This window comes from Hydra viridissima, unplaced genomic scaffold (genome assembly GCF_058129835.1).
Source record: "Hydra viridissima isolate aposymbiotic clone 2 unplaced genomic scaffold, HvirCarnegie_v1 scaffold_3, whole genome shotgun sequence".
Classification (NCBI taxonomy): domain Eukaryota; kingdom Metazoa; phylum Cnidaria; class Hydrozoa; order Anthoathecata; family Hydridae; genus Hydra; species Hydra viridissima.
Genome location: NW_028324302.1, coordinates 17,767,594 through 17,794,415, shown reverse-complemented (window position 1 = coordinate 17,794,415; position 26,822 = coordinate 17,767,594). Strand labels below are relative to the sequence as shown.

Sequence of the window (26,822 nt, the reverse complement as noted above, 5' to 3'; positions counted from 1 at the left end):
AGGTATATCACTTTACATGTTGTATAAAGTGGTTACATTTTAGTTCGACACAAAAAATAAGTTGATTTGCTTACAATTTTCGCTTTTTATATCTTGAAAGTTTAGTAAAGTACCAGTATGTTAAAAAAAATCGCTGCTATAAAGTTTAATATGCTACAAACATTCTTACATTCGTCTAATTTCTTCCTTTTCAAAGCCTTTTATTTGCATTCAAAGTGAAGACAAGTCCTAGCTTTGAATAGGCAGAATTTAACAGACAAACACTAAGCAATATATTCATGTCTTAGTTGTCTTTTGCAAATAATTTTTCAGCAGCAAACAATTAGGATTTAATTATATCATTTCTTACTTTCGCAATGAAACAATCTGCTAGAGACATTTTAAAGAGTGGTTAATATTTGTTTTTGATTGCCCTATGAGAAACAAGGTTTGTCAGTAGAAGTGGATGGATGCATGTATGGATGGATGGAATTTATCTTCAAGTAAAAAACAAAAATAAAAAAAATAAACATGAGTAGTAAAACAACTGGATTAACATATTTTCACGTCAGACTTTCAATTTAGAAAATGATTTTTGTTTTGTTTTAAACAGCTACAAAATATTTAAAATTCTAATACTTCATAAGCCAGCTTAAATCTCTGAAACACATCTCACAACAAGTTATCTTAAAAGATATTTAGCGATTTAAGATTGTTTGCGCTTTACTGATCTTTTTTTTTTTAAAATGGTTCATTTCGCATATTTATTACTTCTTTACTACTGGAAGTTTATAAAAAAACGTCGGACCTTCTCATTGTACCCTATATCACTACATAGTGGGAAAGTCCTATACAACTACACGGACAAAAATCAAAAGTGTTGTTAAACCAGCTAGTTTTTGATATTTTTTAAAAGTATATTCTTTTGAAAGTATATATGTATAATGACAATTTTTCAGCAGGAAATGGAACCTTTGAAATTTAGCACCAAATTTTGAAATTAAAATTCAGCACCAAAAATTTAGTGTGTAGGTTATCTTTATATCTATTTTGAACTCTGGGATTAAAATTATCTCAAAAATATTAAAAGACCTTTCTGGGTACCATGTAGGAAATGGTAAAAAATTTTGGTTGTCCAAGTCGTGCAGTTTCTTAGAAGTAATTATGAATTACTAGAAAATTTTAGGACTTGATTTGTCAAATTGCTGTCATTTCTACATGGTAGCATGAACCAGAAAGATTTTTCGGCAGCGTATAGAGGACACTTGGGGTCTTCCAACGCAATTTTAACCGACCAAAAATTTGATACCGAAATGGATCAATTTTGACAAAAATTAAAAAAAATTTTTGTAGCACCCTCTGGGGACCTAAAAAAGTTTTTCCAATTTAATTTTCGAAAATTACATGTCAGTATCTTTTCGACAAGGGGTTGATTCGGTGAAGCCCTTTTCGAGTTATCGATTCTAGGGTTTTAGTAAACCTATTTCTATACAGTTTCAAAATTTGATGCTAAACTTCTGAGGAATTTAAGTGATTAAAAGGTTCTATTTTTTGCTGAGAAAATGTCAACATGTATATACTTTCGAAAAAATATCAAAATCTCGCTAGTTTAACAATTTTTTGATTTTTGTCCGCGTAGTTGTGTGGGACTTTCCCACTGTGCATTTATATAGGTAATGTATTATAAAATTCAATTTGGCGGAAAAAAGCAGACGAAGACGCATGAAACTGTTTGCAGCGTTGATTAGAGACGTATTAGAGATAATATCTCAGAGATAATTTTGACTTCAGACACGTTTTTAAGGTTTAGCTATCAATCCTTAGAAAAATCTAAACACTCAAAAGATTAAAGAAAAGCAGCGATGGACTACGTTGCTGATGACCTACAACATTTCTAAGATTCTCTTTTGCTCATTTTAAAATCTGAAGAGTAACAGATAAAACGGAATTTATCCTTTTGTATTTAATAGAAAATGAGATTGATTTCTTTACTGACAATAAAAAAAGGTTTTCTTTGACAGCAAATAAAACAAAGTTGTCAGTTGACAACGAACACGTTTTTGTTGACAACATTTTCCTTACCTTTTTCATATATCAAATAAAATTTAAACTAAAAATAAAAACAATAAAGACTACAGTAATAAATAATTCATTGTTTTAAAATATTTTTGCGGTAATTCTCTCCTCTTATTGGTTGGTTAGACCATCGTCTGAAATCTTTAAACGTGGTTTGAATAGCAACTTTAACGGCTACACGAAGCTTCCCTAAAGTTCATTAACACTAGAACTTGAAAAAAAAAACTTAAAAACTATCAATTAAAAAAAAGGGACTATAATAACCTCAAAACAATGAAACATTTTTATAACTTTTATAATACCTTTAGATTTAAAAAGTATCAATTAAAAAAACAAAAAAAGGATGAAAAAAAACAAAACAAAAAAAGGATGAAAAATACCTTTAAAAAGAAGTAACTTTTTTAATAGCTTCAAAACAACGAAATTTATCAGGCAAGTAAAACGGCTCAAACACGTGTGCAAAAGGGGTATCATGGCCACACACCCTTTGAATGGGAGCTTCTAAGTTAAGAAAACAGTTCTCCTAAAAAAAAAAAAAAAAAAAGATTGTTTAGATTTTTTACAGCTCTAGAAAAAAACTTAAAATAAAGAGTATCTGTAAAAAAAAAAACCATTAAACGAATTCTTGAGAACAAACTATAGGATTAATGTATATGTTTGCCTAATGTATATGCATCATCAATGTTTATGAATGATTGGTGTGTAGATTTCGGTTCATTGAGGCACATTGATTAATGGTCCTCTTTTAGTTCCGAAGAAAATTCTCAACAAAGATAATCAAAAGATAACATGCAGCAAAAAAAATACTTGAACTGTTGCAGCAATTTCAGCAGCAAATCCACCTGTTATTGGAGCTTCATGTGCTATTACAAGTCTCCCTGTTTTAATTACTGACTAAAGATAAACGAAACAACACATCATAAAAAAATCGGATTGTTACGCACACAAAAGAGTTATTACAACAAATCTCATACTTTTATGACGGTTTCCTCATCCCAAGGTAAAATGGTGCGTAAATCAATGAGCTCACAGGATATGCCACACTTCTCTTTTACCATTTCCGCTGCTTCACGAAGAACATGAAATTGAGTACCCCAGCCAACCAAAGTAACATCACTACCTTAAATTTTAAAGGAAAATTTTCAATATGGGAAAGATCATAAGAGAAAACTTCACAGCAGCTGTTGAAACTTATATTTAACTGAACCTAGGTTTCTTTTCAAAAGAAATATACGTCATGAATAAGTCTGAAAACGTCAAAAATACGTTCTGATTTTGAAATAGAAAGATTTAAGTCGACTTTACATAATAATAATTACATAAGTTACTTTCAAGTTACTTCATTACAAATAAATTAAGAATATCTTTTTATAAAAAAAAAAGGGCTTCCGATGGAATTGATGTTACTTTAGAAGGTTACAAGATCAAGATTAGATATTTTAATTAGATAATTTAAACTTGATATTTTAAGATCATATGTTTATTTTCAATGTTGCGCTCCAGAAATTTTGCTTATTACGTATTAGAAACCAATTTCTCGTAACTTCTTTTTGAAAATTTCTCGCCAATAACTCGTTTAATTAATAATGCACTCAGAAAGAAATATTTCTTAATCCGTGCAGGTAACAAACAAAAAAGATTTACCTTCCACAACTACCTCGGCTTTCGACAATGGCAACTCATAATCATTTACAGGGACTTCTTCAACTAAAGTAACAGTGATAATAATCTAATAAAAAATTAAGAAAATTTTTATTTTTATTTTCCAAACAAAATTATATTGTTTCCAAAGTGACTTTTAAAATTCACCTGCTTGCCTATATAAGATTTTTGGTTCTAAAAAAATAACAGGATTCGGATCTCTAATGGAAGATAAAAGCAATCCTTTGGTCTGGCTGGGGCTTCTTGGAATGACAACCTAAACATTATAGAAAATAACAAAATTACAATCAACAACTCATAAATTTATAAAACAGGGTCATGGAATTGGGCCAAATACATAAAAATTGTAAAAATTAGGATTGTAAAAATTGTAAGAAATACATAGAAATTGTAAAAAATGAGCATTTTGCTTTTACCATGATTTTTCTAAAAATTTAATTGGGAATTTAATTGGGTTTAAAATACAAAAAGCAGAAAAAAACTTTTCAGAAAAAAGCGACAGAGTAAATAATGAAAAGCAAATTCTTATGATATAAATAAAATGGAACATTAACAGAACTTTAACAAATGCTTTAGAAAATTATAGCATGGGCTGCAGATTGACACAAAGCCAAACTAACTCTAGATTTGGAGTTCGAACCTCTGTTGCTGCAAAACATTAAACTCTTTGCCAATTAAAGATAAAATGTTTGGTAGTTTCTTGCTGGTTACATAGGTTGACTTTTCTGAAACTGTTTTTTCTTGTACAATCTTTCTATTTTGATCACCAACTAATTGCATCAGCAAGGAGCTTAGCATTTTTCCACTTAACTGCTTTTAGACGTTTCTTAGTATCTTATTTTTAAATTTTCTAAAACTAATAGACTTTAAAGTCACATCAGTTGCAGATAAACTGATTTTCCTGTCATACAAAAAAAAAAAAAAAAAAAAAAAAAAAAAATCATATAGTTACTTTTTTGTGATGCTTTGAAGAAGAAAAAAAGAAATTTAAAAAGTCTTAATACTTCCATTTTTTTAAGTGTGTGCAAAAAATGTTCCATTACAAAAGTATAAGTAAAAGTAACAACAAAAAGTAAAGTAGAATAAAGAACAAAACTATTATTCCATTAAAGCAAACATTTTACACTTCTGTTAAAAATAAAATAATGCTAAAAAAATCTCAATGAAAAATAAAAGTATACTTTACAAAACACTATCTATTGAAAAAAAAAAAACGTTTTTTTTTTAGTTTTTATGCATTTCTATTTGCATTCTGTGGTTCAGTGTTATTTATATATATCTGTGTAAGTGTGCAACTGAAACATTTAAACAATAAATGGCAATTTTATCCTAATTTTAACCTAACTAATAAAAAAATGGTTAAATACATAGGGGTAACAAAAAATATATATATATTTTTTTTACAGTGTTATTTTTTGATGCAGTTTATGAATGTTTTAATTTTTTTTTTAAAGAAATTAATTGAATCCTAAACTATCCAAATTTTTAAGTAGCCCCAAATTTGCCAAAAAAAAAAATGCGCAAATGATAAAAATAAACTTTTATTTGATGCAGAGAACATGTGAGACAAAGCTACTTTAAAGACTGGTATATTCCTACTCATTAAAGACTGAGAGTATATCAGCCTATATTTATGTTAAAAAGTCCTTAAGAGACAAGAGCAAATTTATTGTATTTATATATTACCAAAGACAAAGAATCATTAGTGGTTATTAATATAAAAAAAAAAGTGTTTGCAGTCTTTAAAGAAATTATCCTTTAAATATTCTTTCAAACTTTAAAATAAAAAAAAAAAAAAAATTGAAAATGAAAATAAATTATGAAATTCAACTTGATTCGTAATTTTGTAATGACTATTTAAAAAAGCATGTTGTTTTTATAGCATGCTTTTTTAAATAGTCATGTAAAAATTTATAATCATGTAGTAGTTTACATAAGAGGCTAAAGAACATAGGCTGGTATGCTTACATAGACTCTGTGACATTGTGAATAACTTTTAAAATGTCAGATTTTTCACCATAGTGTTTTTGATAGATTTTAAGAATTCTGGGGTTGCAACATAATCTTCCAAGATTCACCTATTTCTCACCTTTTTACAACTTTTTAATTCTATTAAAGCTGGTAGGAGAAGCTTCTTAAAAAAATGAAAAACATAAAAAACGCTACAATTCAGCCATTTGTTTTATTTGTATTTAATGAGTGTAAACTTTTGAAAATTTTAAATCCAAACAAAGTGAGAAACACAAAATGTCGAGCAGGATTAGTAACCCAATTTTTTACTTTAAGTGACATTTACATTTACCAAGTGACCTTTAAAAGTACTGGACCTAACAGCATTATGGCTGCATTAAAAGCAGCAAACAAGATTTCACATTTTTTAAATTACAACAGCACACAACAATCCAAATATATTAACAAAAAATGAAAAGCTCTTTGTAGGAAGCTGTGTTAGGACATGTTTTGACAAATTGTAACCAATCTGCAATAATACTGGTTGCAAAATAAATGGAAAAAAAAATTAAAGAAATGGCTTTAAAAAAAAAAAGATTTTATAAATAGAAACACTTCTGAAACACAGTTTTGAAAAACTGATTTCATGCATAGACTGCAATTATCTACACAAAGGAGGGAATCCATAACATCGATAAAAATCTTCAATATAAAGCAAAAAAAAAGGGTTTATAGTTTATATTATGTAATTTTACCTTTAGACCAGGGGTATGTGAGAAATGTGCTTCAGGCATTTGTGAATGATATAATGCACCATGTCCTACTGCTCCACAGGGTGCTCTAATAGTCAGAGAACCGCAGTTAAATAGATTTCCAGAGCGATACCTAAACTTTGCAGCTTCATTGACAATCTAAAAACATTTTAAGTCATGAACACATTTTATATTTAAGATAAATACAAATGAATCCACCCAAAAAGTTATTAGCAACATTGTTGTATTTTATACATTAGAGAATGTTAAAATTGATTCTTAAATCAAATGCTATTTTAAAAACCATACTTGATCAAACGCTGGATAAATATAATCAGCAAATTGAATTTCAGCAATAGCTGTAGAGCCGGCTACTGCAACACCAATTCCAAAACCTACAATTCCTTGTTCACTGAGAGGAGTGTTAAAAACTCGGCTTGTACCTACATGATTTAAATTTTGATATTTCTAAGACTGTCTGGAATGATAATAGCCTATGGGATTTTTGAATTATTTTGAGATCCACTTAATCAATTTGATAATACTTTTTTTTGTTTCAAGGCAAGTTTATCTTCAAATACAATAAAGGTTTTAGGAAACATCATCCTTGAGCTGATCACAATACTTTTTCAATTTTGTGTCGATACCTTGCATGAGCTTTTGGGCAACAGTTCTCATAAAATTTTTTACTGCAACACTTCACATTTGGTGGAATTGACTGGTCTATTGCAATTTTGTCCTTCTTATGCAGTTCACATTTTCCTTTGAACTTTATACTTTTTTGCAAGCAATTTAAATGGAAATTTACAATTTTTAAGCCACTTGTAGAAAATAAATTTTCTCACTTCTACTTGCAAATATATTTCCTTTGTTTACATTCAACTTTTCTAAAACTACTGTTATATTATTTGAAAGGGAGATAAAAAGATGGATGAAATGGTTCTTAAAAGATGGATGAAATGGTTCTTAAAATATTTTAAAAATTCCATGGGTCATTATCAATCTCTCAAAAATTTATAACTAGCAATATTTATTGAAATTAAATACCTGTGAGAGATATAACTGCACTCAAAACTTTATAAATTTATATTTTTTATCATAAATTATATTGTATATATTTAATAACTTTTATTGTATATATATAATAAATTATATTGTATTCATATTATATAGTATATATATTATAATTTAGTAATATTTAACTTATAAACTTGATGTAAAACATAATGAAAAACTTACCATATTTGTCTGCAAGTCCCATTGTGCACCTAAAAACACCACCAAACTTGACATCTTCACCAAAAATCACTGCACAAAATTAAAAGTTAATTTTTTTATTATGAATTTTGTTCATAATCAAAATTTGTGCAAAAAAAGATCAGAAAAAATAACTCTACATGCTGTTTTATCAGTCTCCATTGCTATGTCCAATGCATTTGTCACAGATTGAAACAAATTCATCTTTTTTGTTTCACCTAAGATGTTTTTAAAAATAAATAAAACATTTAAAAGATTAGATTTCTGATAAAAAAAAAAAAAAAAAAAAAAAAAAAAAAAAAAAAAAAAAAAAAAAAAAAAGGAAAAAGAATTGAAATTGATTTACCTGGAAGTTGAATTTTTTCAGGAACAAAAGAAAAGGTTGAGGTGCTTTTTCTTAGCAATTTTGGATTTAACAATATTTGAAATTTTATTTTGGAACTCTTTGATCTCAAATGATTAAACATTTTTGACTAAACACAAACAAGAAACTTGAAAAAAAAAAATTAGTTATGTAAACCAATTTAAAAATCATCACTGGATAGCATAACAAAATATATAGGTATTAAGAATATGAAGTACTTTGGATAACAAATAGACACACTTATTTGATAAACCATTAAATTATTAACAATTTATGGCAGTGACATCAGATATCTTATTTATCACTTGCCATTAGCATTTATAATACCAAGAAATTTTTAAAACTATTTGACAAATACTCCTCAAAACTAATAACCTTAAAACAGGCAATAACCAGCTTAAAGAAAAAAAAATCTATTTGTTAAAACAATCCCACAGACAATTTTCTTCTTTTACATCTTGGGAGAATGTATTTTTGAAACAACTCAATAAAGTCATCTTTAACTCCATGCATATTCCATAAACTTCTTGTTTTCTCATCTTTCCAACTCCAATCAACAATAACGTACTTTAAGTTTTTTATTGAAAGATTTCCTAAAAACAAATGACAAATCATAGAATTTTATGGATTCCATGCATGCAAAAAAAAAATTTTTAAAGCATTTTTTAACTAAAATATACCTAATTCAAAAAGTTTTGCTATGCGGTTCGGTGTCCCTACACCAAGATGAATAACATTTTTATTTAAGAATTCAACTTGATCTTTTATCTAAATATAAGATTAAAAACCTCCATTCAGTGCAAGAAAAGTTCAGTGAAAATAAGCAAGTATTAAGGTGAAATCAAATACTTTCTGAAACAGGAAGTGAGAAAAAAACAAAGAGCTTTAAACTTGATGTTCAAAAAAAAATTAGCAAAAAACAAAAAACAAATTTTTATTTATTCAAACTAAAACTTAACAACACACTTAAAACAGATTTTATTACAATAAAAACTTTAAATAGTATAACAAGGAATTACCTTTAAATGTTTTGCAAAAAGTTTTACAGTTTTACAATTTTTACCACGAAAATCAGATGTGTCTCTAAAATAAACCCACTGCACATCATACATACATACATACATACATACATACATACATACATACATACATACATACATACATACATACATACATACATTACATAAATTAAAGGGAAACAGTTTTCACTATTTACCTTAACAAATCCGCTGCTCTTTGCCCACCTGATGTAACAATCAGCATGACTGGTGAGCCAGGTTTATCCTTAACTTTTATGCACTTTTCTTCCCAGTTAGGTATAACTAGAAGATCAGGTGTGTGTGTGTATATATATACATATATATATATATATACATATATATATACATATATATATACATATATATATACATATATATATATATATATATATATATATATATATATATATATATATATATATATATATATATATATATATATATATATATATATATATATATATATATATATATATATATATATATATATATATATATATATATATATTAATATTTAAATCTAATTGAAAATTCTTTTTCTACCTGCTTTTAGGTAAGAAGAAAGTTGCAAATTGTTTTCACTTTTTAGTAGTGTATCTTTTGCTATGAACCATGAATCTTTCATAAATAAAACAAAAATTCACTTTTTATAAATAAGTAAAGCTGCTACTAGATAAATCAGTGAAAAAATGAACCTCTTAACGTTATTTAACTAAAAAAGTGGATAATATTTAAAAATAAATAATCAAATAATAATGTTATACTGCAAGAAATTAACAGCAATACTTGCAGTGAAATTGGAGTAAATAGATATTGTGACAGTGGTATACTTTAATGAGTAGAAATTTTGATATCAGTAATCCACTTTTTGTTATCACAAGACACATACTATTAGAAAAGAATGTCTGATATTTGAATAAAACTTTACTTTAGGACAACTAAAAGCTACAATTCTATATAAAGATAAAACAAAATTGAATATTTAAAGCAAATAGATACCATGATTAGGTTTAATATCTTTTAACTCGATTCTTGATAAAGATTTTTCCAGTTCCTTTTCAAAGTATGACCACAAACTATTTACATTTAGTGCAGGAGTATCTTCCTAAAATAAAATGTCATTATATTTATCTTCAGTGGATTTAGTTTAAAAAGTAAAGAAAGAATAAAAAAACATCAACTACTCAATGTAGCTTCAACCATGATAAAATTTTTTAAAAAAGTTTATTAATCGCTGTCTCTTTTATTCATTACTGTCTCTTTTTTTCAGCATTTAAAAGAATGAAAAATATTGTGCTTTAAATAACATTTTTCCTTCAAAAAAATGACAAAAAAAAAAAATAACAAAAACAAAAACGGATAGTTTTTTAATTATTAGGGACAGGTTTTTCACACCAATAATTTAAAAATATGATTTTTGACTTTTCCCTTTAGTAAAACAAAATTTACATCAATGACACAAACAATTTTTAAATTTTTTACATTAACTGTTTGCTTCTTCATCTTCTTTTTCTTTTTTGTTTTAGGTAAAATGTCTTCAGTCATTAGCTTTCTCTTACTAACTTTCTTCTTCTTTTCAGGTTTAGCATCACCATTTTCTTTATCATCAACTGCTAACTTCTTCTTTTGTGCTTTCTTCTTCTTAACAGTTTTTATCTCCCCTAAAGAAACATTTAAAAAAAAAAAGAATTTTGTGATTTTTTTTTTTCTTCTTTCTTTTTAATACATTTTTTTTTTTGGAAAAATTTCTGTTTTAATGTGATTTGTTAACAAATATTTAAAAATGAAAGTAGATAAACAACTATGATTTACAAATAAATGGGAGTTTTACTAAAATACGATTGGTATTTTAGTAGAATTGTATTTGAAGACTACAGGATTATTTTGAAGACCCACAGTTGTCCAATTTTTCTAGTTTTGAAAAAAAAAAGGAATTTAGCATTTGAAGACTTATGTTGTCTTTAATGTTGAACATTTTTTAACAGCTCAAAAAATCCTGAAAAAAGGTAGTTTTCAGCTTGTATATTGTCAGAAGTAATAGGTAAGCATCAGTACATGATGAAAAGATTGCAAATGCAAAAATTTATCTGTGGTTTTTCCTGTAAAATCTTTATTTTTTTAATTATAATATAGTGTTCATTAGTCAGTCCTCTCTGTATCAATAAAATGAAAACCTCAAATCAAAAGCAATTTTGTTTTAATACAGAAAAATTTTTTGATGATAAGAACAGAGCCAAACATACATAGACGAACTTTTAAAGAAGAACAAACAGAAGGAAAGCAGTAAAAAACACACTTAAAGCTGATATAAAGAAAGATCAAACTTTACAGCTCAGCTAGTTATAAAAAAATCAAAATTTAATTTAAAACCAGCAAGTACCTTTTTGAATACTTTCATCAAGCTCACTAACACTCTCTTTATTATCAGCAACCCACCAATCATCGCCAAGATCATCTGCCATTTTTACAATAATGTGTCTTAGTCTGAACAATTCGAATGAAGTAAGAAACTACTTAATAAATCATTGTGACATTAAAGATTTCATGAGTTTATTTCTATCAAAAAGAAGTCAAGTTTTAAACCCAAATCAAGAAAAAAATCAGATGAAGGATATGTTATGCTAATTGATTCTGCATGGCGCGGCAGCAATTCACTTACTCTTTCTTATTACTAGACTTACAAAATTTTAGAACCAAAAAAAATCCTTTCTGACTAATATTTATAAAAGGAAAGTTTGAGATAAATCCATTAGCTACCTTAACATTCAACTAGATCTCCATTTTTTTCAATGACAGCCTTTAGATATAGATGGAAGGTCTGGCAAGTACTGAGGCAGTTTTCCTTCAACATAGAGTTTCAAGCTCTTATAATGGATGAATTAAGAGACTTGAGCAGGCCATTTTGCATGCCTTACTCTATAACTCTTCATACTGAATAATCATAGAGGTTCAAATCTGGCCAAAGGTCTGGACTCGACAGTTTTTAAAAAACAATTAGTTAAAAATTGGCCTATTGTCTTTTAATAACTGTTTTAAAAACTGGCCTGACAACACTGAGTCAACCAAGAGTCTTTCCTGAAAGGGACAAATAGTCTTTTCATCAACTTCAAATACTTTGGAAATCTTTTTTATGGACATGGTAGGATTCTTATCAACATTCTTCTTAAGTCATTCTGTAAACTTCTTAAGTCATTCTGTGAACTTCTTAAGCCTTTTTGTGAACTCCTTAAGTTATTCTGTGAACTTCTTGTCAACTTTTCTGTTCACAAGCATTGACATCTGAACCCTTTCAGCACTATCACAATTTTTTACTTAATGAATGTTAATTTAAAACACTCCAGATATTTTGATCACTGCTGCTGTAGATTAACCCGCATGAATTAAATTTAACACTTCAGTTCTTTTTTGCTTCACTCACTTCACTTCACTTTTATTTTAAACTTTTTAAAAAATAAATATCTCTTTTCAAATAACAACTAAACAAAGACTGCTATCAAACTCAAACTAATAACTATAACATGTATTAAAAAAAAAACAACTAAATTTATGGCTAGAATCAATAGACAGTTATACCAGACAGACAAAATGCATTTTTATATTTAATTTTAGAACCCTGGTGGTTTAAAGCTTAACAGAAGTGGTACATTTGTCAAAAACACATTTTTAGGCATTAACAAAACACAAGTAACAAAATAATTTTTGATTTTTTTAAAGTCATGAAACCTTTCTAAAAATTAGTCACCAAATCGCTGCCACAATTTTTTTAGTGTTTACTTAATTGAAAGCAATCTTAATTTTCAATAAAGGCATTTTTTTATTTGCTATATTTAATAACTTGCTTTATTGTTCATTACTGTTTGTTTTAAGTAATAAGTTTTTGTTATAAATAACTTAAATAACTGAATTGACAGTAACTTTTTTAGGGAAGAAAAATAATTGATAATAAAATTTTAATCAGCAAATTATTTTAATCTGCAAATTATTTTGATCATAATACACAAACCTAAAAATTTTATGTAAAAAAAAGAGGTAAAAATAATAATAATAAAAAAAAAATGCTGACAATTTCATATTCATCATTTTTACTTTGCAGCAGGAGTTAATGAACTGCTAAAAAAAAAAGTAATACAATCCTATGTAAAAAACATTCTGCCAAAGCTTTAAAAAATTTTGAATAAAAATTAGAAAATTTAAATATGCAAAAATAAAAGCAAAATACTTTTAAAAAAAATAAACTTCTCACTAAAGACCCGAAAATTTTTTAATAGATTTGATAATCAACAATGATTAGGATTCAATAATTAACAATTATGCTAATTAATAATTATGCCACAGTATCAAATGTAATTTGCTAAAACCTCAAAGAGAAATCAGTATGAAACTTCTTTATATAAACGCATTAAAAGTATATTGAGTTTATACAATTTATATTCAAAATTTACACATTTATATCAAAATTTGAAATCAATAATGAAATACTATAACTTAATTTTTTGTACATTCCACACTATTAAAAGCATTTTATTACAAAAACGAATACTACAGCAATATATACACATCATCACAGTTCATGTGCTTAATGTATAAAACAATTTAGTAATAATTTAGTTGAGAAAAGACAATATCTTTCAAATATTCTATGTGCATTCAATATCACTTTCAGCACTGTCAGTTAAGCAAGCAAATCATCACTTGTAGTCTCTGGGATTAGGTACGGGCTTTTTGTTGCTCATTAAAGGCTCAGTTGATATTCTTTCTCTGAGAAAAATAAAATATATCACTTACAAAAGTATAGATTATTATTCGGTCACATAAAAAAATGCAAAAAAAAAAAAGATAAAGCAAAAAAAATTTAAAACTACTAAAACCTAAAACTAAACGTAAACTTAAAAAAATTTGCTTTTATTAAGATTTATTTATTTATATTTATATTTTATTATCATTTATATTTAAGTAAACTTAAATGTTTTACTTTTAAGAAAAAAAAAAAAATCATTTATTTTAAAATAAAAGGTTTTAGAAGCTTTCAAAAAAGTTTAACAAACTTATATACAAAATATATGATTTTTACTTTCAACCAACCCTAACAGACTTATATACAAAATATATGATTTTTACTTTCAACCAAGCCTAACAAAGGTATATACAAAATATATGATTTTTACTTTCAACCAACCCTAACAGACTTATATACAAAATATATGATTTTTACTTTCAACCAAGCCTAACAAAGGTATATACAAAATATATGATTTTTACTTTCAACCAACCCTAACAAATTATTGTGAACAAAATATATGTAAAAACAAAATATATTTTAAATTAAATGTTGCTTTAAAATAATAAATATTTAAAAACTAAATCATTTATCAACTAACTTTTATTTGTTAATAAAGTATTGTAACAAAAAAGCAAAAGTGCACTAACCTTGTTGCATTTGTCCTTTGAGGTACTTTGCCATTTTGAGGGGAAGTTGACTGATAAAGGAATATAAATAGGTACAAAAAAAAATCTTAAAAGGCCAGAACTAAACAAACTTTGTAATTCCAGAAAAGTCAACTAAGAACCAACAGTTCACAGCATATAAATTTCCGAACATGCTAATATATATCATTCCTCAAGTTAGTTTCTTTTTATGAAATAAAAAAATTTACAATCAAAAGATGAATTTGTATTAACAAGATAAAAAACAAGAGACTGTTAAAGCATTAAAATTATTATAACTTTGAACTAACACATTTCACAGAAAAAGACGCTGGCTGAGATCTTGAAATTGAAGAGGTCACCAAATCTTTGCTAAAAGTAAATAATCTTTTATAGACTTAGTAATATTAGAGTTTAAAAAAAAAAACAAAAAAAAAAACATTTCTTAAAATAATCAAAAAATAAGCAAAGTTTATTATTTTAACCATCAACAAATCTACTGAAAATAACACCTCTTATAAATAACACCTCTTATAAATAACACCCTTATAAATAAACTATTTATAAAATTGTTTCTTCATTGATAGTAATATTAAGTTATCAACAAGCAAACAATTTTAGCTACCAGCTAAAAAAACAAGTTTTAATTTAAAAAGTAATTGCCAATACAAGAAAATAATTTAAACTTATCATTAAGGAACTACATAGTTTCTCAGTATACAGACTATAAATCCAAAAACTACAAGCTGATAATCAACAATTTGAATGCACATTGCATCACAAAATGCAAAAGAAGACGAACCAAATACAATTTTTCAGTTTAAATACTAAGACACTTTAAAGATAAATCTACATTGACTTAATTATCAAAAGTTTGTTTCATCAAAAAGTTAAAATTTATTGAAAAAAATTTAAATAGAGATTAAGTAGGCATAAAAGCTAAAGTAGCTTAAAAGCTAAGTTAGAAAAAGACCTAACATAAAAAAAAGGACCTAACATTTTAACCTAAAGTCAGTATTATTTTAACAACAAATCACTTAATCTGTATTTTGCGACAAAACATCTTTGTAGAATTAGCAAATTAAAAAATAATTGCTTGGGAATATAATAATTTAGAGTCAAACTTAGCACACACACTGTGATCTAATTTAAAACAAATTTCAGGAGAGTTTGGTTAATTCAGTTTATTTCAAATGAAGTCAGCAAAATTTTTCATCTTTGGGAACTTTCAACTCAACTAGTAAATAATGGTTTTTTTTCAACAAATAAAGTTTTTTTTTCATCTACCTGAAATCATTACTTAGAGTTTACTTTTCAAAGAGATTTTATCTTTCTCTTCTTATGGGGTTTCTAAGGTGATTTGTCCATTTTCTATGTTATTTAACTCAAATTCTATGGGACAAAACAATTTGCAGTATCTAATGTCAGAAACCAATGAAGACTCACATTTCGTTACTGAATACAAAATGAATCAGGTGTTTTCTGAGCTATTCAATAAGCTGTTTTATTTTAGCATCCTTAAGTAATAATTGATAACTAACTGAAGAGGACAACTTGTTGATATTTGAGGAAGATTGGATGCAAAGTGATGCTGTAAATGTATGTTGAAATAGCTGCAATTTGTCATTATATAGTTCTAAAAGTGCAGTGTGAAGAAAAAAATATAGCTTTAAAAAAACTTTTTAATCAACATGCTCTATACATTAGGGCATCCTGTACTTTTCAACTTTCTTTAACAAGGTCCCCTCCTAGGCTTTTTTTTTGCCTTTAGGTACACTCTTTAAGGGTAGGCATATATAAATTTATCAAAATAAAAAGAAAATTTGCAAAAATAGACTTAAATTTTTGCAAATATTAACTCAAATGGGGAAGGGGGAGCCTAAGACTATCCTATACATATTCCATGTATAGGTGTCAGGTTTCATAAATGCTTATTCTACAATACAATATCAAGTTTATAAAATTTAACAAACAAAAATTAAACTAATTTTTCTGTCTCTGTAGTAAATTCTATTATAGGCACTAAAAATGACTAAAATGAATGCTAAAATGAATTTTTCACCTTTCTTGCTATTAAAAAGAGGAACTATTGCTCTATTTTCTGCTTTTGCTCGGATAAAACCGTCTTTTCTCTAATAACTGTTTCAGAAACTGCAGTTGCCTAAAAAAATCTAATTGACTTAAAGACTACTTTCATAGCAATAAATATTTCTTAAATAATTATTAAAACTCATTGTTAAGCATGAGGAAAATTAGTTTTACCTCCTTAACAACCCTCTCAACTCCTTGTGTGTGTGAACAGGGAAATACGGAAATAACATAGGACACTCCATGAATTTTTCTAGATCACTATTGTTCATTTAACAGGTTAAGATGAGTTTAAAGGCTTCTTCCCATGTTTTAAGGTCAGTCAATGTGGTTGCATGTAAGTTTAAGTTAGGAATCTTGTATGCTCTGAGAGCTAGGCTTCCCATTTTCTAATGTTTTCTAGTTCCCAGAATTTCATCAAAAGCAAATTCCCTTTCAATCTTGTTTTGGTTTCAAATTAAACTTTGTAATAAGATTTTAGAAAGAGAATAACATGCTGAAGATCTCAAGCATTTTTCAATAGCTTTCTGTACATTTTCATCTTGAAGTTTTGTAAGGGTGAGTTTGTTTAAGACGCTTTGTGGCCCCTCTATCCAACTATGCTTCACTTTGACTTGCAACCACATTGGGAAGTAAACTGATACAATAAGCTTAACAATTAATCCTAAGTTTTTTAGCTCATCTCCCTCTAATCCATACATATCATGATAAAAATAACAAAGAAACTTTGTTGAGCCACCTTGAATGGACTATAGTACTTAGTTTTTGGTTTGCCAAGCTTTCATCACAACTACTGTCTGGTGTTGTTTATAGGTATATTTCTGATCTGAAGATAACTTATTTACTAATTCTTCACCAAGTTTAATTGAACAAGAACTTACAGATAATGGCTTGAAGTTGTAATTTCTTTCTATTTCTGTCACATTGGAAAGCAACTTCCCTAGGGGTCCAGAAAACCCTGTCTTTAAGGTTGCCTTACCATCAAGCTCTTCTATTAAATATTGAAGTCAAAGTTCATTTGTGTTAAAAGCATATTAGCCATCCTAACTTTTTTCAAAAAAATACTTGCGGCCTAACATTTATGGTAAAAAAAAACTGTGATTTTTGAAAGGTATGGGGTGCCCTAACATATATTACACTCGCTTTACATACAGAATATATAGATACCACTGGATTATAAAACTTTTGTTACTAGCATTCTAGTAAAAGCTCAAGTTAATCATTTAATTTTATTATTGTCACTTTGTTTCCAAGTTAGTAAAACTTTTTAAGAATGTGGAGATTTATTGAAAGTGTTAATAAAGGTGAAATTGCTTTCATTAATTTTATTAAGCTTTTTAATTTACCATTTATTTCGTTGAACAACTTTTACCAACAAAAAAAAAAAAAAAAAAAAAAAAAGAATATAATGCCACTAAAATAAAAATAAAAATCCAAGTTTACAAGAACAAATGTTCTTACAATGAACATTTACTTTTAAAAATCTTAGTTCATATAAATATTTTATTTCTTTGCAATTTTCTCATACAAATACAATTACTAAATTAATTTAAGGAGCTACCTTAAAGATCTCACGAGATTCTCTTCTGAATTTGAAAAGTCTAAATTTTCATAAGATGGCCTTTCTATCAAAGTTGATGAACTTTCCTGAAAATGAAAAAATACAAATTTAAAAAAATACTAATGAGCCAGTGTGACACTATCATAAATTGTGTACTTTATACATTTTAATATCAAAGTCTTGTTAAATGTTTTTAAATTCCATCAAGTGATGGGATTTTGTGAATTAAAAAATAAATGAGAACACCTTCTTTACTGCTTCTCGCTTTAGTTCAACATCTATGTAATGTTTTATTGCTTCATAAATAAATTTATACTGAATCTTAAAAAAAAAAAAAAAAAAAAAAAAAAAAAAAAATACTAAGAAAATCACAAAAACTTTTTTAGAGATGTTTCTTTGAGTTAATAACAAAAGTATGTAACAAAAAAAATACAAATGAAATAAGGAATTTGAAAGATTGTATAAATATACCTCAGTTTGTACCATACCAGCTCGTTGTGTTCTTAAAAGCTGTGTTGTTCTTTGGATATCAATTTCAGCATCTAAGCCTATGAAAAAGTTAAAATAGGAGGTGTTTTTGCAGACTAATTATATAGTTATTAAATGCTGACAATAGCTAATTAAAATTCTAATGCCATTAATTGTGACATTTGAACTCCTGAAATATTCAGGAAATATTTTTTAAAAAATTTCTAAAGATTTAAAAATTTTTGTTTATGTTTATTAACAATCACTAAAGAAGCAAATTTATCGTTAAAAAAACCAACAACATTAGATGTCTTTTAATTGAAAGGATATAAATATGCATTAAGATATTGCTCATATATTTTTCAATTTCATTTTTTAGCATAATCTGAAATGAATACAATAAATGTAATACTTCCTATTGAATTATTCTTATAAAAAGCTTACCTTGCTCATCCAACAAATGCATTAGTATATCAATGACAATAACTGTTCCTGTACGCCCAATTCCAGCACTAGCGAAAAAAACTTATTACATACTTTAGGAGGTTAACTATATACAAGTTTAGATCATAAGATACAGAATGAGCACATTGAAAAAAGCCAATGGAAATTTTTCATCTTTCTTTCTAAATAATGAAAATCTAATAAGAACCTATCTGTATTTAATGGCCATCAATTGTACCAGGAAAATGTTATCTTTAAATTCTTTAAAAACTGATTACAAACCATGAGTCCAACATTATTTTAATGTGCATTAAACTTGTCTGAAACTGTGTAAGATTTTGTATTAAAAAGAACGAGAAAGGTTATTTTGTCATATATGTTTATATCAGATGTTTGCAAACTCTTAGTTAATTGCTGGAATTACCAAACAATCTCCACTTGTTTATTTTATTGTTTGGTAATTTAAAAAGCTGTTCAATTTTGATTTCATGTGGCTTATAAAAAAGGACTGTGTTCTGTGTGTACAGTGTGTGACTGTGTTTTGTGTATGTGACTGTGTTCTGTGTGTGTAATGTGTTCCTATGAAAAAATATTTAGTGTTAAAAAAATTTGTGGCACACATAATATGTGTTTCTAAACCAGAACAACAAAAACCTAAATATGTCTGATCCTGCAAATGAATAAATAATTTGATAGATTATCTTTTAAATAATACTAAAATATTTGCTATTATTTGGCACTTGTGTAGATAAATTTCTGCAAAACAATTTGCATTTTGTATATACAAAAATCTTACCTGCAATGAACTATAATGGGAGCTTTTCTGCCACATAAATTGTGTTTTGTATGAACCTCATTAAGTAGGCCTAATACTACTCCAGGATCTGCTGGGGCATCATGATCAGGCCAATCTATGAAATGGTACTGGTAAACCATATGGGGTGCTTTCTTTGCCTGTTAAAATTTAAATTCTGAAATTTTTTTAAAGAATAAATTTAAAAAAAAATTCATTCCAACACAATTGGTGTCAAACTTCCAAGAATAAAAGAAACCTGTTAAATGCTCCTCACTCACCACTTTAAATACTCATCATTATCACCACCCAAAATTAAAAGAACTGAGAAGCATCAATTCTTATAATTTTGGGTGATAATGACAAGAAATATGTAAAAGTATCTTTAAATTAAAACTGATGATGTTGAATGTTGATGATAGATAAAAACGAGCAAAGGTGAATTTTAAAACTTTATAACAAAATTGTAACTTTGTAGAAAAATCATTCCAATGTCAAGCTAAAATAATTTGTGAATAATGATGATTGTTTTTAATTAACTTGAAATAGAAAAATATTTTGTTTAATATTTAATATTACATTTAATGCTATTAATGATATCATTTTCAGTACAATTTATATGCATAGCACATTTAAGCATAAAACAGGAGAACTTATGAAAACTTAAAAATTGAACTTATGAAAACATAAAAATGATTTAAAAGAAAGCAGTTTGATGTAATTGTGTTTTTAAAAAAAGTGTTTATCAATAAACAGAACAACATTTCATATATTTTCAAACTTAGATATAAAAGTCAAGATGCTGGTAGATTTGTAAAACTTTTATAAATAAAAAAGCATCTTTAAAGAAAGATTTATAAAATGTTTACTTTGTCAGTGTGATAAACCCTCAATTCTCGCATTACAAAGTGTTTATTTTTATGTTCCAACATGTTATCAACTACTATTTTCCCATACTCTGCTGACAAGCCTAGGCATAAAAAAAATAAAATAATACACCATTAATTTTAATAGCATAAACAAAGAAAGAAAAGTTGTTAAAAAAAATAAAATTAATTTTATTAAAATTAAGCACACAGTTAAAACAAAAAAACAAAAAAAGGGCAGATAACTAAAAAATTGACCTAAATCAGGCCAGTACTTGGCACATTTATTTTTCCCTCCTTCAAATTCATTTGTGAGCATGAGAATAATAAAACTATTGTGTTGGTAAACCATATCCCAAAAACTATTGATTGTTGAGTTTAGGCAACCTTGTGCTGCTATGTATTTTACTTTCCAAGATTTAAGTTCAGCCTACAATTGCAAGTATACTACATATATATATATATATATATATATATATATATATATATATATATATATATATATATATATATATATATATATATATATATATATATATATATATATATATATATATATTTAAATGTATGTATAGTTATTTGTAGTATAAAAATTGTTTAAAATAATGCCACTTTAATAACTGAAAACAAGTGAACTTTAAAATAAACAAGTAGAACTAAAAAAACATACATCAATATAGTTTGCATTAATATAGTCTCGACCAGGATCACTTGAATCACCTCCTTTTAGTCTAACTCTTGAATGATCATCTAAAATTATAAAATAAACTCTCATTCATAGATAAGCAAAAAATAAAAATTTATATTTTATTCACCTATAATTTGCAACAAACAATTTAACTCACAGGGAGCAGTACGAAGAAATGTATAAAAATATTTTTGAACATATTCAAATATATTTTTATACAATATCAACAAAAGAAACAAACTAAAATAATGTTCTAACATGGTAATATATTTTTATATCTGTTTTTCCATTTCTTGTCCTCTAACTGGCCATCATTAGTGGTATAAACACCGTCATTTTGATCAAAGCGCTGGAGTTGCTGTGAAGAAAACTTTTCATTAAATAAGTAGAAACAAAAACAAACAAAAAAGTTTTAACTCACTTTCTTTTTAGAAAAAGCAGCATTTTTTAGCTTGAACTACTTTATTTGAGGGAAAACTTAACTTTTATATATATATATATATATATATATATATATATATATATATATATATATATATATATATATATATATATATATATATATATATATATATATATCAGTAATATTATCCAAAAATGTCCTTATTTGAATAAGAATATTGAAAATTGAATATGGAAATTTAGTAATGAAAATATAGGAAGAATAAAATTTCCAAAAAAATCATACAAAATATTGAAACTTTTTTTTAACTTCTTCAAAAAAATCATACAACATACTGAAACTTATTTTTAACTTTTTCAAAAAAATTATCTTTTTTTCATCATAGCAATCTTTACAAATGATAAACTTAATGTTATACTATTTGAGTTGGTCAAAAGTTTGTGCTGTTTGCCTTTTTAGTATGATGTTTTAGTATAATTAACCCATACTTTGTATCTTTAAGTCACAGAATTGTACATTGAGAACTTTCTGAAGAGGGTCAGACAGTGAATTGACACTAACTAGAACAAGTGAATTAAGCATTGTTATGTTGCTGAGGCCAAGTTATGTTTTTAAATGACAACCCAAGGTTGCATCATTTAAAAAAAAAAGAAGAACAACTAATCAAACAAAAAATAGTACCACAATCACACAAGCTGGATATAATGGTAGAAAACTGAGTTAACACAATCAAACACTACTATGAGGCACACTCATAGACAGGTTTGATGGTGTTAACTCAGTTTTCTACCTGTTGTGACTGCCATGAATAAGAAAACTTAGAAGCTAAAACTTAACAAGCTCTAGATTACATAGAAAAACCTGTAAACTTGTCACTAATTAAGTTACTATCTTTTTTGTAACATTTCTGACCACCATAAAAACAATTACTACAAACCTTTAACCTTTAAGTTTATTTCTTTGAATGTTTCTTTATGTTTGATATAGAAATATTTTACTTACAGAGATTTCTGCAGAAAAGACTTGTTTAACCATAGAAACTGTTGATGGAGAGAAAGTGGGAATCCTTAGGACATCATGTATAGTTATTATATTTTAAGATAAATTACTAAACTTGTTAGATAAAAAAAGTTATCATATAGTTAAAAGGATAAAACTATAGAGTTTTCAAAGCAAAGAATTTGTTAATTGAGTTTTTTTTCTTTAAACAGTAAGGTGGTGGATTTACTTAAAAAAAACTTATAGCTTGTTTATCTCAATATATATGTTGCAATGTTGCTTTTTGATCAATTCAGATATCTCCAGCAGAATTATTCTTCATTATTGCTTTTAGAGTGCTTTATTACTACAATTTGAGTTGTTATACTTTTGTTTTATATCCCCTTTTTATTTTAGATACATCAATCAAAACTTGAAAAATGAATGAGGCAAAAAAAGAATATTTGGCAAGAGTCAAGGATAAAAGATGTATCATTTAAAAAACATGAATTTTGATTGCACAACATGTTCCCTTTCAATATTATTTAATAAAATATTTAAAAGGTTAATTATTTATACTTAATTTCTAATTTTTACCCAGTTGGTAATAAGTGTTATGATAATGTCATTTTTATGTAACCTAAGTAACAGATAAAAGTAAATTAAATATTTTTACTTCAACAAAAAAAAAATTTTAAAGTAAAAAATATTCGCTTTAAAAAAGAATCATAACAGAAAAATTTATATACTTCAAACTCTTCTCGAAACCCTGAAACTCCATTCTTATACTGTTTGTGAAGAACCTTAATGCGGTCATCTATTGAAGAAGCAACAAAACTGGTACTTTGATAAGGCTAAAAATAAATTAACTGACTGTTGACAAAATTTATAAAATTTTAAAGTAGCTAACTTTGATTTAAGCACACCGTAAAAGTCTAACCTCTCTTAACTTGATTGGAGACTGATCTTTAATATCATGTAGCTTTGGGTTCATTACATAATACTCAATAAGTTCTTGAAGCGATGAAAAGGTTGGGCCAGATTTAATCTCATACTTATTATTTTTACAATTTATTATTATTTGTTGTATACCATTTGCACACTTCACAACAAGCACAAACTGACCAGGTTGGCTTTGACTTTCACGAACTAAGTAACTACCCAGTCGGCCTTTTGATAACAACATTCTTTCTGCTTCTTTTGCACCTATAGTGCCATGATACCATCTAAAAAAATTCATGTGAAAAATTTTCTGAAAGTAGAAGATAATTTTAACCTGTAACATATGATTACAGTTTTTTTAATTTATTTTCGTTTTTTTTTTTGTTTCTTTTTTTATTTCTGAATGTGTTTAAAATAATTAATGTTCTATAATATTGAAAAGTTTAACCTTTGTACCTTATTGTATATTATATATTTGTATTATAAATTTATACAATTACATATTAAACAACAAGGTATATCTCTTAAGTGCTACTCACTTTAAAAACACTTTTAAACTTATACACACCTCTCTGTGGTTGGATCATTAGAACGCACAGGGTAAAGCAATTCAATAAAACTCCCACTTTTTTCTTTTATTGAATTAGGCGTATTTCTGTAATGCAGAACTAAACTATCCAGTGTTGCAAAAGGATCAGGACTACCTGCCAGCAAAAAACAGTCACCATCATTTTGAATCTTAATGTGAGTCACTTTACCATTGCATCTAAAATTAAGCATAATCCAGATATAGAGCATTATTTCGAAGTATACAACATATTAAAAAACATATTTTTATTTTAAAAAATAAGTAAAAAACATTTATGATAGCTTTTTTAAGTGCGTACATGCTATGTGTAAAGTAAAATATATCCATAATGGTGTCTAAACTAGATAATGAGCACAATATCTACTGAGCCTTAAAGCTGATTTTTTTTAATATAGGAAAAAAAAGGCAGAAAAAATGAAGGAAATGAAGAGAAAATATCATACATGAAAAAAAGTTTATAAATTATTTGCTTGGGAAAATTAAATTTATGACCCATGCAACTACTAAGCAGCAAATTTAATAATATATATGTAGACTCCAAAATTTATAATAGTACAGAAAAAATTTATGAGCTGGCTTGTGTTCTTCATATATCCAAAAACCTTTATATGTGTTATTATTATCTAAAATCTTTTTACATATGTAATGAAATGCAATTGTATATATACTTGACAGAAATAGTAAAATCTCCTCGTTTGCTTTCACTAGGTCTCACAAGAAAACTTCCATCAGTAAGAGGAGTAAGAAGCTCTTCTGCTTGCAAACCATTTAAATTACTATGAAACCATCTAAAATGTAAATAAAGTATGTTAACTATCCAGTTAAAAAAAAAAAAAATTCTAGAAAAGAGAAAAAAAGGTAGAGTATTCTCTGAAAGGTAAACTAAAGAAAAAGAAAGTAAATATACTTTGAGGACATTTCACCAAATTGATTTTCTGATATTCATATTTGATTATCTATATGTTTTATATATATTTTGTCTATAAATGAAATTTGTATTATTCCTGAAATGATCTCTGTAAAAAATTTAGATAAACAAAATTAGCGCTGCTATATATGTATATAGCAAATATGTACAATGTAATTTATGTAATCTTGTCGCACGAACTAAAACCGTATGAGAAGCGCAACTGGTGAACTTCGTGTTTTCTATGTAAAGAGTTTCGACAGCTTACAATTTCAGACGTACCCTAAAAATCTTTATAAGCTCAATTTAGGTTATTTACTTAAAATCATTCTTCAATTAATTAAAGAAAAGTTTATTTTTGATTTTTTTTTCCTTAATTTCCTTTCTATAATTTTTTGGAATAATATTCAAGACTAAAAATAACTAATAAAATATGCAACTCGACTATTAAAAGAATAAATTCTAGAAGGTCAATCTTTTTTTATCCAATCACAAACTTATTCAACAAAAATATTTTAAATAGAAAAAAGGTATATAAGCTGATATCAACTGCCGAAGCCATAAATTTCATCTATAGCAATCATTAAGTATTGCGACAGTGTTTTCTGATACCAGAACTTTTTTCCGTAAAGTTCCGCATTTACAAATCCATTTAATTAACTTTGACATCAGCATCAGAAAAAACTGCTCACTATTAGTTTTATTTCAGAAGAGAAATAATTATTTAAACTTTTTGGAAACACTGTTATGTATGTATGTATGTATGTATGTATGTATGTATGTATGTATGTATGTATGTATGTATGTATGTATGTATGTATGTATGTATGTATGTATGTATGTATGTATGTATGTATGTATGTATGTATGTATGTATGTATGTATGTATGTATGTATGTATGTATGTATGTATGTATGTATGTATGTATGTATGTATGTATGTATGTATGTATGTATGTATGTATGTATGTATGTATGTATGTATGTATGTATGTATGTATGTATGTATGTATGTATGTATGTATGTATGTATGTATGTATGTATGTATGTATGTATGTATGTATGTATGTATGTATGTATGTATGTATGTATGTATGTATGTATGTATGTATGTATGTATGTATGTATGTATGTATGTATGTATGTATGTATGTATGTATGTATGTATGTATGTATGTATGTATGTATGTATGTATGTATGTATGTATGTATGTATGTATATATGTATGTATGTATGTATGTATGTATGTATGTATGTATGTATGTATGTATGTATGTATGTATGTATGTATGTATGTATGTATGTATGTATGTAGGCATTAACTAGAATAAGAGTACTTACAAGAATATTACCATTCCTGTTGTATAGTCTTATGCCTCCAGTAGATTAGATTTTCTTCTAGGACCCTGTCAGCTCTAATTTGTTCAATTTAGTCGTCGTTTGTAAGCAATAATAAAATTATTATATAATATTTTTCGAAGCTTCGAATTCCGAAACAGCTATTTTAAGTTGCACTTGTGAATTCTGCCACGTGTTTTAAATGATAAAACACTCATTTGCATAAAATCTAGGGAAACGCGGAAGACCAC

At 26.6% G+C, this 26,822-nt stretch overlaps 3 protein-coding genes and 1 pseudogene across 5 annotated transcripts; all 4 read right to left on the bottom strand.

The window, feature by feature from the left end:
* Positions 1-1,917: 1,917 nt before the first annotated feature.
* On the bottom strand, positions 1,918-8,250 carry LOC145202157 (2-oxoisovalerate dehydrogenase subunit beta, mitochondrial-like). 2 transcript variants are annotated; one of them, XR_016450627.1, is made up of 11 exons: positions 8,023-8,250; positions 7,817-7,894; positions 7,659-7,727; positions 6,729-6,862; positions 6,423-6,578; positions 3,865-3,973; positions 3,700-3,784; positions 3,030-3,175; positions 2,863-2,949; positions 2,436-2,578; positions 1,918-2,244 (listed from the first exon to the last, which is right to left on the bottom strand). XR_016450627.1 is itself a non-coding variant. In XM_090081439.1 (11 exons), the coding sequence occupies exons 1-10, from the start codon at positions 8,141-8,143 to the stop codon at positions 2,438-2,440; spliced, it is 1,104 nt and encodes a 367-aa protein (XP_089937565.1). In that variant the 5' UTR covers positions 8,144-8,250; the 3' UTR covers positions 1,918-2,244; positions 2,436-2,437. The 2 variants fall into 2 exon arrangements, 1 of the variants encoding a protein (XP_089937565.1); XM_090081439.1 differs by having other exon boundaries at positions 3,700-3,762.
* Positions 8,251-8,437: 187 nt separating this feature from the next.
* LOC149891252 (protein CMSS1-like) lies at positions 8,438-11,796 on the bottom strand. The gene is made up of 8 exons (XM_090081440.1): positions 11,461-11,796; positions 10,563-10,741; positions 10,080-10,185; positions 9,624-9,698; positions 9,257-9,362; positions 9,060-9,123; positions 8,721-8,808; positions 8,438-8,633 (listed from the first exon to the last, which is right to left on the bottom strand). The coding sequence occupies exons 1-8, from the start codon at positions 11,540-11,542 to the stop codon at positions 8,461-8,463; spliced, it is 873 nt and encodes a 290-aa protein (XP_089937566.1). The 5' UTR covers positions 11,543-11,796; the 3' UTR covers positions 8,438-8,460.
* Positions 11,797-13,054: 1,258 nt separating this feature from the next.
* On the bottom strand, positions 13,055-25,415 carry LOC145180254 (tyrosine-protein phosphatase non-receptor type 11-like). Of its 2 annotated transcripts, XM_090081437.1 has the most exons (17): positions 25,232-25,415; positions 24,993-25,112; positions 24,304-24,501; positions 23,734-24,019; positions 23,543-23,647; positions 21,671-21,770; positions 21,395-21,474; positions 20,983-21,154; positions 20,728-20,828; positions 19,862-20,019; positions 19,066-19,133; positions 18,625-18,701; positions 18,400-18,474; positions 18,154-18,239; positions 14,816-14,876; positions 14,508-14,557; positions 13,055-13,838 (listed from the first exon to the last, which is right to left on the bottom strand). In XM_090081437.1, the coding sequence occupies exons 1-17, from the start codon at positions 25,240-25,242 to the stop codon at positions 13,769-13,771; spliced, it is 1,818 nt and encodes a 605-aa protein (XP_089937563.1). In that variant the 5' UTR covers positions 25,243-25,415; the 3' UTR covers positions 13,055-13,768. The 2 variants fall into 2 exon arrangements, with proteins under 2 accessions (XP_089937563.1, XP_089937564.1); XM_090081438.1 differs by lacking the exon at positions 18,400-18,474.
* LOC149891251 (uncharacterized) lies at positions 16,591-17,423 on the bottom strand (annotated as a pseudogene).
* Positions 25,416-26,822: the final 1,407 nt, after the last annotated feature.

Coding starts and splice junctions, on each gene's coding strand:
- LOC149891252 (XM_090081440.1), bottom strand. CDS start 11,542: ATGGCAGATGATCTTGGCGATGATTGGTGGGTTGCTGATAATAAAGAG. Junction 9,124..9,256: donor AGAGCAGCGGATTTGTTAAG/GTAAATAGTGAA, acceptor GGTTTATTTTAG/AGACACATCTGATTTTCGTG. Junction 8,634..8,720: donor AGCAAAACTTTTTGAATTAG/GTATATTTTAGT, acceptor ATTTGTTTTTAG/GAAATCTTTCAATAAAAAAC.
- LOC145202157 (XM_090081439.1), bottom strand. CDS start 8,143: ATGTTTAATCATTTGAGATCAAAGAGTTCCAAAATAAAATTTCAAATA. Junction 7,728..7,816: donor GGAGACTGATAAAACAGCAT/GTAGAGTTATTT, acceptor AATTTTGTGCAG/TGATTTTTGGTGAAGATGTC. Junction 3,974..6,422: donor CACATACCCCTGGTCTAAAG/GTAAAATTACAT, acceptor TATAATGTTTAG/GTTGTCATTCCAAGAAGCCC.
- LOC145180254 (XM_090081437.1), bottom strand. Junction 18,702..19,065: donor GCATTTGTTGGATGAGCAAG/GTAAGCTTTTTA, acceptor ACTTTTTCATAG/GCTTAGATGCTGAAATTGAT. Junction 18,475..18,624: donor CTGGTATGGTACAAACTGAG/GTATATTTATAC, acceptor TTTTTTTTTAAG/ATTCAGTATAAATTTATTTA.